The sequence below is a fragment of the Plecotus auritus genome (assembly GCF_963455305.1).
Source record: "Plecotus auritus genome assembly, chromosome: 7".
Classification (NCBI taxonomy): domain Eukaryota; kingdom Metazoa; phylum Chordata; class Mammalia; order Chiroptera; family Vespertilionidae; genus Plecotus; species Plecotus auritus.
Genome location: NC_137774.1, coordinates 33,726,967 through 33,740,471, shown reverse-complemented (window position 1 = coordinate 33,740,471; position 13,505 = coordinate 33,726,967). Strand labels below are relative to the sequence as shown.

The 13,505-nt window shown below is 49.4% G+C and overlaps 1 protein-coding gene across 1 annotated transcript; it reads left to right on the top strand.

Moving 5' to 3' along the window:
- Positions 1-416: 416 nt before the first annotated feature.
- On the top strand, positions 417-12,061 carry SLC46A1 (solute carrier family 46 member 1). The gene is made up of 5 exons (XM_080678420.1): positions 417-695; positions 1,122-1,974; positions 4,483-4,566; positions 10,758-10,914; positions 11,458-12,061. Exons 1-5 carry the CDS (start codon positions 459-461, stop codon positions 11,513-11,515), a joined length of 1,389 nt encoding a protein of 462 aa, XP_080534546.1. The 5' UTR covers positions 417-458; the 3' UTR covers positions 11,516-12,061.
- The last annotated feature ends 1,444 nt before the right edge of the window (positions 12,062-13,505 follow it).

Sequence of the window (13,505 nt, the reverse complement as noted above, 5' to 3'; positions counted from 1 at the left end):
TCTAACCCACGCTTAGTTACAGCGCAGAACATCTGGATAGGCAGCAGAAGTCATGTGTTTTATCACTTGGGCCTTGAGAGCCCCAAGTCCTGGTTCCCTCCTCTACAGATGGGTATCTTTAATAGTGGCTAGTCTATAGAGTCATTGAGAGGTTAAAGCACACAGTTTAGTACAGCGCCCAGCACCCAGTGAACGATCAATAAATGTTAAATACTGATGTTTTCCTTATTGGCCATCTGGGACTGGAAAGGAGGGCTGTAGGGCAGTATTCTTGTAGAGTTTGCAGGTGAGGTCACCTTGTTAGCTGGGCGCCCGCCCTCGTCAGCCCAGACAGGGCGGGGCGAGAGTGAGTGGATCAGAGGTCTGGCACCCGCCCCGTCAGACTTTGAGCAGGGAACGCCGGCGCAGGCGCACAAAGCCGCGTCGTCAGCCTCGCGCCAGCTCCGAGTGGCACGCGCATGGAGCGCTCCGAGCGGCGCGCGAGCTCCGCGGGCGCACCCCGCAGCCACCCCGCGGTTAATGTGCTGTTCCACGGCCCCGTGGGGCCGATCATCTTCCTTGCCAACTTCGCCTTGGTCCTGCAGGGCCCGCTCACCACGCAGTACCTGTGGCACCGCTTCAGTGCCGACCTCGGCTACAATGGCACCCACGATAGAGACGCCTGCAGCAACCACAGCGCGAACCCCCTCCTGCAGGTAGCGGCGGCGGCGGCGAGAAGCGGGGAGCGGACCCTGAGCTAGCGCGAGGGGACAGATGAGGGGGCGGGGCGGGGCGGGGCGAGGCGGGGCGGGTGGGAAGGTGGGGCCGCCAAGGCGGTTTTGGATGTTGGGTGGTGGGCCTGCCGGATTACTGCAGTATGAAGGATGCGAAAAGTTCCTCTAGCCTTAAGAGTTAACAAAAGATGGTAAAAAAAAGTGAGGGGAAAGAGCCTAGGCCCGTTTTCTATAACCCTCCTTCTAGTGCCAATTTTTGAGAGTTGCACTAAAATTCTCTGGAGTTTAGGGCTCCAGAGAAAGTCCGCATCCCTGTATCTCCCAGGATGGTGGTAGTTGAGCGGGAAGTGGGGGTGGAGGGAATTCAGAGTGAGGAAGAACACCCTGGTGAGACTCATGCCCCCACAGGAAGTGGAGAGCCTCACCTCTCACTGGACCCTCTACATGAACGTGGGCGGCTTCCTGGTGGGGCTCTTCTCGTCCACCTTGCTGGGTGCTTGGAGTGACTGTGTGGGCCGTCGTCCCCTGCTGGTGCTGGCCTCGCTGGGCCTGCTGCTCCAGGCGCTGGTATCCATCGTTGTGGTGCTGCTACAGCTACACGTCGGCTACTTCGTGCTGGGCCGTATCCTTTGTGCCTTCCTCGGCGACTTCAGTGGCCTCCTGGCTGCTGGCTTTGCCTCGGTGGCAGATGTCAGCTCTCACCGCAATCGAACCACCCGAATGGCCCTGCTGGAAGCATGCATCGGGGTGGCAGGGATGCTGGCGAGCTTCCTTGGGGGCCACTGGCTCCAGGCCCAGGGTTATGCCAACCCCTTCTGGCTGGCCTTGGGCTTGCTGATATTCATGACTTTCTATGCTGCTTTCTGCTTTGGTGAGACTGTGATGGAGCCAACACCTGCCCGGCTCTTCACGTTGCGACACCACCGATCCATTGTCCAGCTCTACATGGCTCCGGCCCCGGACAAGTCCAGGAAGCATTTAGCCCTGTACTCACTGGTCATCTTTGTGGTGATCACTGTACACTTTGGGGCCCAGGACATCTTGACCATCTATGAGCTGAGCACACCCCTCTGCTGGGACTCCAAGCTGATTGGCTACGGTTCTGCAGCTAGACACCTCCCGTATTTCACCAGCCTGCTGGGCCTGTGGCTTATGCGATTCTGCCTGACAGACACCTGGGTGGCTGAGATTGGCTTGGCCTTTAACATCCTGGGGATGGTGGTCTTTGCGTTCGCTACCAGCACACCCCTTATGTTCACAGGTAATGTGTGTGGGCTCAGGGATAGTTTATCCCAGAGGTGCTGGGTGAAAATTGGGGGACAGCCACTTGCTGGTTTATGCCTTTGGAAACATCGTTATGTTCCTAGCTTGCACTGGAAGACAGACAACTCAGAAACTTCATAAAAATGGCATCTTTTAAAAAATACATATTTTTATTGATTTCAGAGAAGAAGGGAGAGAGGGGATAGAGAAAGAGAAAGAGAGAAACATCAATGATGAGAGAAAATCATTGATCGGCTGCTTCCTGCACTCCCCACTGAGGAGCAAGCCCACAACTCGGGCATATGCCCTGACTGGGAATCTAACTGTGACCTCCTGGTTCATTGGTCGTCGCTCAATCACTGAACCATGCCAGCTGGGCTGGCATCTTTGTTATATGTAAAGTATTGAACTTCAATAGCCAAAGTAATTAATCCACATTATCAATCATAAATATTGTTAGTAAGACAGAGCAACAGACAAAAGTATGGCTCATGCACTAATTGCTTCATTCCTTGGCCTCCCATAGCCAATATTCATGAAGTTCTTAGACAAAGTCCATGCTATTACTGTCTTAATATTCACTTCTCTGATAATCACGGGACCTACCTCAAATATTATTAGTCAGCTTCTTTGGGTGTTTAAAAGAGCCAACCTTTCATACCACAGATATCAAGTTCCTGCTTGCGTTAGTTCTTATTTTGGTGGAAGAGGAGCAGCTGGGAATGAGGAAATTAACTTTTTTAAAGGGACAGATTTATTTTGCTAAAGCTGTAACGTTTAGAGTCTAAACTATGTAGTGTACAAAGTGAGCCATTTGGTAATCACAGATTTATTAACTTGGTTGCTTGCCTGGACAGTGAGGCTAAAGACCAGGTACCTTTCTTTCCTGCCCACAGCATCTCCCATAGATTTGGTGCTGGGCTCAAAGCCCTCCAGGGTGCAGAGATGATGAAGAAACTGTCATTGTTCTGGGTAGCCTCAGCAGAGTGGGATTTGGGAGCCTGACACCCAAAGGGGCTCTGTGGTGCCTCATCATATACCCACTTTGAAGGATCTACTATCCTCTAGGGCAGCCGTTTTTAACCCTTTTCATCTCATGGCACACATAAACTAATTACTAAAATTCTCAGCACACCAAAAAATGTATTATATATTTTACCGATCTGACAAAAAAAATTAGATATAATTTTGATTCATTCATACTGAATGGCTGTTGTCGTTTTTATTATTTGACAATCTAAGGGAAAATAGGTCAGTGCCCCTGACTACAATAGTCAGGTATTGCATGTCTTAAAAATTCTTATGGCACACTGGTTGAAAATTGCTGCTCTAGGGGTTTGCAGTTTTACTGAGGCGGCAATAGTCACACAAGGGAAAGAAATGGTTGTAAAGGAAATAGTGTAAGCCTGTGAGTAACAAGATGCAAAGTGAAAAGGAACTTCCACTCACTATGTGCTTCCTATGCCATGCTCTTCATGGATGTTTTCTGATGTATCCATTTCCTAGGGCTGCTGTAACAAACTAGAGGCCTGGTGCACAAAATTCGTACAAGAAGCTCAGCCCCCCGCCCACTGTGGCGGCCACCTGCCTTGGCCTCAGCCACTGCGGATCCTTCCAGAAGGTCGTCTGGTCTAATTAGCATATTATGCTTTTATTATTATAGATTACCACAAATTTGGTGGCTTAAAACACAGAAATTTGTTCTCTCACAGTTCTGGAGGCAAGAAGTCAAGAATCCATATCACTGGACCAAAATCAGAGTGTCAGGAGAGCCACATTCCTCCCATAGGTTCTAGGAGGGAATCTGTCCCTCATCCCTTCTGACTTCTAGGGGCTGCCAGCATTCCTTGGCTCCTAGCTGCATCACTGTGATCTCTGCCTCTGTGATTACATTGCCTCCTCTTTTGTGTGCCTTCTCCGTTCTGTCTGTGTCAAATTATTTAGGGCCCAACTTATCAGGTTGTCATCATCCAGGATAATCTCCTCATCTCAAGATTATTAACTTTATCTCATTTTCCAAATGAGGCAATATTTATAGATTCCAGAGATTAGGACCTGATATCTCCGGCCGTTATTCAGCCTCCTAACACTCCAGAATCATTCTGTGGGGAAGGCCTTGTTATCTTTTACAGATGGGAGTCAGGCCCAAGGCCACACAGTGATAGCATCAAGTTTTGAACTCAGGACTGCCCCCGAAGTCCAGGCTTGTTTTATGTGCCCTGCCATCTCCCTCCTATGTGGGTGATACCCGCTGGGACCACAAGAGGTGTTCTGACAAAAACGCCATTGGTGGGGAATCAGCGTTTATTCATAAAAGAGGTAGCAGGTAGGCCAAAGCTTGAGAAGGGTAGTCTCCATTCCTCCTTAGTCATTGTGTCCTTCTCTATCAAGGAAGCTCTTCCTGTCTAACCTGAGTCCCATCTGGGGTGGCCTAGGAGCTCTGCTTACATCTTGCTTGGGCACCCCCCTCCCTAACCCCATTTTCCTAATGATTGTTTCTCCACAGGGTACGGGCTCCTCTTCCTGTCTTTAGTCATTACACCCATTGTCCGGGCCAAGCTCTCCAAGCTGGTGAGCAAGTCAGAGCAGGGTAAGTGTCATGGTCAACCAGCATCTGGTTCCTTGTGCCCCATGTTCTCTGAACAAATTGCCCAGGGCAGGCAGAAGACCACAGTGCCTTGGGTTTTCAGACCACAGAGTTGAAATTTACAGTCAGCAGAGCACAATTTTGTTTTTTGGGTAACCCAAACAGAGGATTTGCCCTCTCCAGACCTCAGCTTTCCCTTCTGTAAAATGGATGCGGTGATGCCAGCGTGCCCTGCGTCACTGGGGTCAGAGGGAGTGAGCAACCTTGTGGTGTAGGTTTCATTGTCCCCAAGTGACAGATGAGGAAGCCAAGGCCCAGAGGGTTAAACTGACTTACTCAAGGTCACTCAGTAAGTGGTGGAGCTAGGATGCAAACCCAGGTCTGTTTTTAAGAGCAGCAGGTCTTGGGATCTGGGTTTTAGTCCTGGCTCTGTTACCTACCGGCTGTGTGATCTTAGGCAGGTCCCTTTTCCCTTTCTGGGACTGTTTCCTCACTTATACAAGTGCATTTTTTTGTTTGTTTTTAATGTTTTTATTGATTTTAGAGAGGAAGGGAGAGGGAGAGAGAGAAACAATGATGAGAGAATCTGATCAGGCTGCCTCCTACATATGTTCTCCTGGGGACCAAGCCTGCAACCTGTGCATGTGCCCTGACCAGTGCACGGGACGATGCTCAACCAACTGAGCCACACTGGCCAGGGCAAGAGTGGTTTGTTCTTGATGACATCTACAGGCCCTTCCAGCTCTGATGGTCTGACATTTAAACTCAACTTCTGTTAGATGATTGCTCATTTCACAAAATTTGGGTTCTGCTGGCATAACTATAAAGAATAGCTCAAGGCCTCTGGGTCTTTAGACCCCAATCTAGAAACATCTGGCTCATCCACTTTTCCCCATCTGCCCTGGAAGGAGAACTTGGAGCCATAGATAGCCCACTATCACAGTGGTCGGCAAACTGCGGCTCCGAGCCACATGTGGCTCTTTGGCCCCTTGAGTGTGGCTCTTCCACAAAATATCACGGCCTGGGCGGGTCTATTTTGAAGAAGTGGCGTTAGAAGAAGTTTAAGTTTAGAAACCAAGATGGCAGCATAGGTAAGCACCTTAACTGCTGCCTCGCACAACAATTTCAAAACTACAACTAAAAGACAGACCGGACACCATCCAGAACCACAGGAAATCTGGCTGAGTGGAAATTCTACAACTAGAAGGAAAGAGAAAAGCTCACGGAGAATTGGAGGTATGGCAAAGGGGCTTTGTGCGCGCAGAGAGGAAGGGCGGCTGAGAGCCTGGCTGACTTTCTCTGGTGGGAGGGGGAAAGAAGGCCCCAAATGCACTGAACCCCAGTTCCGACTGCACTGAACCCCAGTTCTGGGTGAAACCCCGTGGACCCAGGCTCATACAGGGGGAGTCTGGACTGTCAGGTAGAGAGAAAGGCACCCGGAGACTCGGAGTCCTGGGGGAGACCCGGGGGAGCCCTGGTGGGCAGGGGTCTGGAGGTGCACGCGCCAGTGTGCACAAAGACTGTGGAGGTTGCCACAGGCTTTCCCTAGTGGAAGGGAGTCGGAAGCTGCTGACTGCACTGAGCCCCAGTTCTGACTGCACTGAACCCCAGTTCCAGGTGAGCCCCTGGGGACCCACGCTTTTGTGGGGGGAATCTGGACTCTCGGGCGGAGACTCGGGAGCCAGGGAAGGCAGAGGTATGGAGGCGCGCCCGCGCAAGGGCAAGGGTGACGGGAAGCCAAGACTGTCTGCTCTGCCCTGAGACTCCACCCCATCCAAACTGAGCACAGAGGCTTTTGCAATTTGGCAAGTCTAATCCAATAAGGCTGTCTCCAGCACCGAACTTCTCCCAGCATAGACACAGCAGATTCTCACAGCCAACTGGCCTGGAGGTCAATTCCTCCCAGTGATACCAACAACAATCAAGACTTAACTACAACAAGGCTGTACACACAGTCCACAAAGGGGTGCACCAAGAGTATCCACCTCAGGTAAACTGGGGAGGCCGACCCACTGGGCCATATAGGAAACCTAGCACACAAAGCTACCCTACCAACTCAGGGAAGCAATGAAAATGCGGCAACAAAGAAACAGATCACAAATGAAAGAAATGGAGGAAAGCAAACGACTGGATATAGAATTCAAAACCACAGTTATAAGGCTTTTCAAGAATATCCTAGAAAAGGCCGATAAATATAACAAGACCCTCGAAGATATGAAAAAGGACCAACTAGAAATTAAACATACACTGACTGAAATAAAAAATATTATACAGAGACCCAACAACAGACTAGAGGAACACAAGAATCAAGTCAAAGAATTGAAATACAAAGAAGCAAAAAACACACAACCGAAAAAGCAAAAAGAAAAAAAAATCCAAAAAGTTGAAGATAGTGTAAGAAGCCTCTGGGACAACTTCAAGTGTACCAACATCAGAATTATGGGGGTGCCAGAAAAAGAGAGAGAGCAAGATACTGAAAACCTATTTGAAGAAATAATGACTGAAAACTTCCCCCACCTGGTGAAAGAAATAGACTTACAAGTCCAGGAAGTGCACAGAACTCCAAACAAAAGGAATCCAAAGAGGACCACACCAAGACACATCATAATTAAAATGCCAAGAGCAGAGAGAAACCAAGATGGCGGCATAGGTAAACACCTAAACTGCTGCCTAGCACAACAATTTCAAAACTACAACTAAAAGACAGAACGGACATCATCCAGAACCACAGGAAAGCAGGCTGAGTGAAAATTCTACAACTAGAAGGAAGGAGAAAAGCTTACAGAGAATTGGAGGTACGGCAAAGGGGCTTTGTGCGCGCAGAGAGGAAGGGCGGCTGAGAGCCTGGCTGACTTTCTCTGGCGGAAGGGGGAAGGAAGCCTCCGACCGCACTGAACCCCAGTTCTGACTGCACTGAACCCCAGTTCCAGGCGAGCCCCAGGGGACCCACGCTCTTGTGGGGGGAGTCTGGACTCTCGGGCGGAGACTCGGGAGCCAGGGAAGGCGGAGGACTGAAAGTGCACACGCGCGTACGCGCTGGTGCGCACAAAGGCTGCGGGGGTTGCCACAGGCTTTCCCTAGTGGAGGGGAGTCAGAGGATTCTGACTGCACTGAGCCCCAGTTCTGACTGCAATGAACCCCAGTTCCAGGCGAGCCCCTGGGGACCCACGCTCTTGTGGGGGGAGTCTGGACTCTCAGGCGGAGACTCCAGCTGGGGAAGGCGGAGGACTGAAAGCGCACATGTGCGCAGTGGCGGGGCTGACAGGAAGCCAAGACTGAGGCTCCACCCCATCCAAGCTGAGCACAGAGGCTATTGCAGTTTGGCAAGTCTAATCCTATAGGGCTGTCTCCAGCACCGGGCTTCTCCCAGCATAGACACAGCTGATCCTTACAGCCAACTGACCCGGAGGTCAATTCTTCCCAGTGATACCAACAACAATAAAGACTTAATTACAACAAGGCTGTACACACAGTCCACAAAGGGGTGCACCAAGAGTGTCCACCTCAGGTTAACTGGGGAAGCAGACCCACTGGGCCATATTGGAAACCTAGCACAAATATCTACCTTACCAACTCAGGGAATCAGTAAAAATGCGGGGTCAAAGAATCAGATCACAAACGAAAGAAATGGAGGAAAACAAACGACTGGATATAGAATTCAAAACCACCTTTATAAGACTTTTTAAGAATATCCTAGAAAAGGCCGATAAATATAACGAGACCCTCGAAGATATGAAAAAGGACCAACTAGAAATTAAACATACACTGACTGAAATAAAAAATATTATACAGAGACCCAGAAACAGAATAGAGGAACACAAGAATCAAGTCAAAGAAGTGAAATACAAAGAAGCAAAAAACACTCAACCGAAAAAGCAAAAAGCAAAAAAAAAAATCCAAAAAGTTGAAGATAATGTAAGAAGACTCTGGGACAACTTCAAGCGTACCAACATCAGAATTATGGGGGTGCCAGAAGAAGAGAGAGAGCAAGATACTGAAAACCTATTTGAAGAAATAATGACCGAAAACTTCCCCCACCTGGTGAAAGAAATAGACTTACAAGTCCAGGAAGCCCACAGAACCCCAAACAAAAGGAATCCAAAGAGGACCACACCAAGACACATCATAATTAAAATGCCAAGAGCAAAAGACAAAGAGAGAATATTAAAAGCAGCAAGAGAAAAACAGTTAATTACCTACAAGGGAGCACCCATACGACTGTCAGCTGACTTCTCAACAGAAACTATGCAGGCCAGACGGGAGTGGCAAGAAATTTTCAATGTGATGAATAGCAAGAACCTACAACCAAGATTACTCTATCCAGCAAAGCTATCATTCAGAATTGAAGGGCAGATAAAGAGCTTCACAGATAAGAAAAAGCTGAAGGAGTTCATCACCACCAAACCAGTATTATATGAAATGCTGAAAGGTATTCTTAAAGAAGAGGAAGAAGAAAAAAGTAAAGATAAAAATTATGAACAACAAATACATATCTATCAACAAGCGAACCTAAAAATCAAGTGAATTAAAAACCTGAGGAGCAGAATAATCTGGTGAATATAATAGAATCAGGGGCATAGAAAGGGAGTGGACTGATAATTCTCAGGGGGAAAGGGGTATGGGGGGTTCATGAAGAGAATGGACAAAAATCATACACCTATGGATGAGGACAGTGGTGGGGAGGTAAGGGCAGAAGGTGGGGTGGGAAAGGGGTGGAGGGGAGCTATGGGGGGAAAAAGGAGAAATAATTGTAACAATCTGAATAAAGATTTATTTAAAAAATAAAATAAAAAAAAATAAATAAAATTCCAAGAGCAAAAGACAAAGAGAGAATCTTAAAAGCAGCAAGAGAAAAACAGTTAATTACCTACAAGGGAGCACCCATACGACTGTCAGCTGATTTCTCAACAGAAACTATGCAGGCCAGATGGGAGTGGCAAGAAATTTTCAAAGTGATGAATAGCAAGAACCTACAACCAAGATTACTCTATCCAGCAAAGCTATCATTCAGAATTGAAGGGCAGATAAAGAGCTTCACAGATAAGAAAAAGCTAAAGGAGTTCATCACCACCAAACCAGTATTATATGAAATGCTGAAAGGTATTCTTAAAGAAGAGGAAGAAGAAAAAAGTAAAGATAAAAATTATGAACAACAAATACATATCTATCAACAAGTGAACCTAAAAATCAAGTGAATTAAAAACCTGATGAACAGAATAAACTGGTGAATATAATAGAATCAGGGGCATAGAAAGGGAGTGGACTGACAATTCTCAGGGGGAAAGGGGTATGGGAGGGTTCAGGAAGAGACTGGACAAAAATCATACACTTATGGATGAGGACAGTGTGGGGGGGGGGAGGTAAGGGCAGAAGGTGGGGTGGGAACCGGGTGGAGGGGAGCTATGGGGGGAAAAAGGAGAAACAATTGTAATAATCTGAATAAAGATTTATTTAAAAAAAAAAAGAAGTTTAAGTTTAAAAAATTTGGCTCTCAAAAGAAATTTCAATCGTTGCACTGTTTGTATTTGGCTCTGTTGACTAATGAGTTTGCTGACCACTGGCCTATCAGTTCTCTTGTCCCAGGACCCAGGTGCTTCCATTCATTCACTCAATAAGCTTTTTTGTCCAGCACCTTCACTGTGCCCGGAGGTGCCAGGGGAACAAGAAAAAAAGAACAGCCCTTACTAACTGGCTTCCTCCAGGGGCAGGCCCTGTGATAGGAGCTTTACATGGGAATTCAATGTTGCCACCAATCTATGAAATAGGTAGTATCCTTATTTAACAAAAGGGGTGCAAAAACCCAGAAGGTTAAGCACTTGTTCAGTGACCACACAGCTAGTAAGTGTTGGAACTGGGAATTAACCCCACAAGTAACCTCATGCAGGATATGATTCTGAAGGGGTTAAGCCCAAAAACCATTTTTCTCAGGCTTTTGCTAGAAGATAGTCACATGTACTTTTAATGCATGGATTTAACAACAGCCATTTGTTTCATAGCCCCTGTGTGCCAGGTGCTTCCCATGAATGACCTCATTGAAACCTTATCACAACACATGATGTAGGCTTTACAGGTGAGGAGGGTGAGACTCGAGAGATTAAGTGACGTGCCCCAGTTCACACAGCTGCGAGTTGGTGGTGCCAGGATTTGAACCTACGTCTTTCAGACTCCACAGTGTGATATTTCTTTCTTCACAGGTGCTCTCTTTTCTGCTGTGGCCTGTGTGAATGGCCTGGCCATGCTGATGGCCTCCAGCATCTTCAACTCGCTCTACCCAGCCACCCTGAACTTCATGAAGGGGTTTCCCTTCCTCCTGGGAGCTGGCCTCCTCTTCATCCCTGCCATTCTGATTGGGTAACTTAGGACCCTGTCCCAGGCTCATATGTTCTTTATCCCAAAGGTTCCCTCTTCCTCCTTCTCCTGACCAGAAATGGCTGCCTGGAACCCTTCCTGTGGGTGTTTCAGGCCCAGCCTGACTCTCCCCTTGCAGATGGCTGCCTAATCCTCTGGAGCCACTTCCCGAGGGCAAGACAGAGGGGCAGTAGGGGAAGGGTCAGGCAAACATTGCTTCTTGCCGAGGTTGGTCTCTCCCCTTCGTCCCCCTCCATTCGCATTTTACGGATGGAACTATGGCGACAAATCTGCCAAAGGGAAGCCAGAGAGCTTCCTTGGCTAGTTGTGGCTGGGCCGCAGGCTAGCCTGCCCCACTGACTTCTTCCCCCATAGCCTTCCGACTCACTTTCCAGAGCCCTCTTCTCAGGACATTGCCTTTCACCTCTATGTTGGGAGGGAGGATACCTGTACCAGCCCACCCAAGAAAGCCTGTGTCGCTTCTTCGGGAGTTGAAGAGGGTTCCCCCATATGTCAAATCTGAGCACTGTCTCTGGTCTCTCACAGGGTTCTTGGGAAGACTGAGCCTCGCTCTGAGTTCCAGCAGTTTCCCCAGAGCCCCTGATCTGCCTAGACGTGAGAACAGAGGACAAGAGGAGCGAAGTGAGCACTAACCAGCTGGAAGTATGCACCTGGGACCCACCCACAGCAGCATGAGCAGCTCCCCTCAAAGGCAGCGTTCACCCTGGATAAGGTGGTCACGCTAGACCAAGGCCCCCACCTCCATCCATAGCTTGCCAGCCTATGTCTCGAGGATCTGGAATTGTAACCCAGTCTGACTCCAGGGCAGGCAGTGGCAGGAGTGACATTTGGAACAGGGGTCTGTTCCTCCTTTATGCAATTACATAAAACCCTCCAGGGGAGAGAGGAGGTCCTGATGGAGGTGATGCCTCAGGGACCAGTTGAAGCATGAGGGCTGTCTCTGCTTCCAGCCCAAACGGCACAGCTCACAGTTCATTGTGAGCAGTCACCAGCCACTTCTTAATGATGACTATTTCGAGGGGAAGAAGGGTTGTGGGAATGGAGAGAGTGCTACTGACTCAGTGGAATCAAGCCCCTGGGCTTAGCCGTGCCAACCATCATAATAAATCAGTCTAAGCACACTGAAATGAATCTTCTGGTACTCAAGGCTGGAGGGGCTGGGGAGGCCAGGTGGGGCAGGAGCCTGAGGCACAGCACCAGGCATGGGGAGGGTGGCTGGCAGTCCTTGGAGACATGGCTGCCCCTGCCCAGGCCCAAGCAGGGAGTGCCATGGACCTGTGAGTGCCTCAAACCTAGCCGCAGTTGCAGACCAGTCAGAGTAGGGGCTGGCTCAGCCCAATCCCAACCCAGGATGTGGCGAAAGAGGCTGTGCCTCAGGGAGGCTAGGAAGGGACTTGGGACCAGACCAGGTCAGCTAAGGACACTGAGTGATTACAGGGCAGCAGGAAGTGATTAGCCTTTCCCCCAAAGCCTACTCTGACGCAGGTAGGACCAGCACAGTGTAGGTGGAGCCACAGTGTAGGTGTGGGCTCTTTATTTTCTGTCCTGTCTGCCCCCATAGGTCAGACAGGCAGCTGCTGGGCTGGGCAGAAGCCCCTGAGCTGCCATGGGATTGGTCCTGGGCGTGGCCAGCCCAGACCTCATCTGACTGCCCATTCTCTTCTCCTGAGCTGCTGGGAGATGAAGGGCTGCCAGACTTGCATCAAGCAAAGCAGGGAGGCTTGGAGCAGAGCCCTGGCCGCTCATTCTGAGGGTTAGATCCGCTCCCTGAGGGTGCCAGTACTGGTCTCCCTGGCAACAACAGCCCTGCAACACCTCCCAGCGCCAGGTATTTCAGCCGGGCCTTGTGCTGAGACCGTCCCTCAGCCTGGATCTGAAGTTGAAAGGCAAAATTGGATTTAATATTAAGGTACCATAAGCCCCCAAGCAGACCCAAATCAGGTGGTACTTGACTTTCAAACCAGACTTGGCCACAGGGTTCAGCCCCCTAATGCCATTTCTACCCCATTCTCTTACCAGCCCTGCCAGTCAGTTTTCTGGCTGGAAATCACTCAAGTAAAGTGGGTGTGGCCTACGGCAAACCAAGGTCAATGTGGCCTTTACAGCCCAGGCCTATTTCTAGATTCCCACCTCACTGTCCCCTCTGTCATTGGAAGACTGGAGCAAGAAGAGGACAATCCATTGATTGTCCCAGCATGAGGAAGGAGGGGGATGGGATAGGGGAGGAAGGCTCTGGGCTCAGGCCTGGGCTCTATTCCAGCCACTGCCTGGCTCATGGGTGACCTTGAGCAAGCCCATCTTTGAAAGGCTAGGTCTGATCATGGTTGGACAGGTCAGGAAACCCTGGGTTAGGTAATATTCTGAGATCCTTTCCGCCTCATACGTTCTAGAATGAGACGCCTCTCTTCATGGACCTGGGGGAAGGATAAATGAGTTGGAGCTGGACTTTTGATCTTTGAGTGTCCCTGAGCAGTTCTTGGTCCCTGGGGAGGTGTGAGATGAGGTGGGGTAGGGACCTAGTTGACTCAGCTCCAACGTGGGGACAGCAGCTACAGTCCAGCCAAGCAGAAAAC

What these genes read in the sequence shown, in the direction of transcription:
- SLC46A1 (XM_080678420.1), top strand. Translation starts at nt 459, where the DNA reads ATGGAGCGCTCCGAGCGGCGCGCGAGCTCCGCGGGCGCACCCCGCAGC. An exon ending in GCGCGAACCCCCTCCTGCAG is followed by an intron (nt 696 to 1,121) that starts GTAGCGGCGGCG and finishes ATGCCCCCACAG; the next exon opens with GAAGTGGAGAGCCTCACCTC. An exon ending in ATCCCTGCCATTCTGATTGG is followed by an intron (nt 10,915 to 11,457) that starts GTAACTTAGGAC and finishes GGTCTCTCACAG; the next exon opens with GGTTCTTGGGAAGACTGAGC.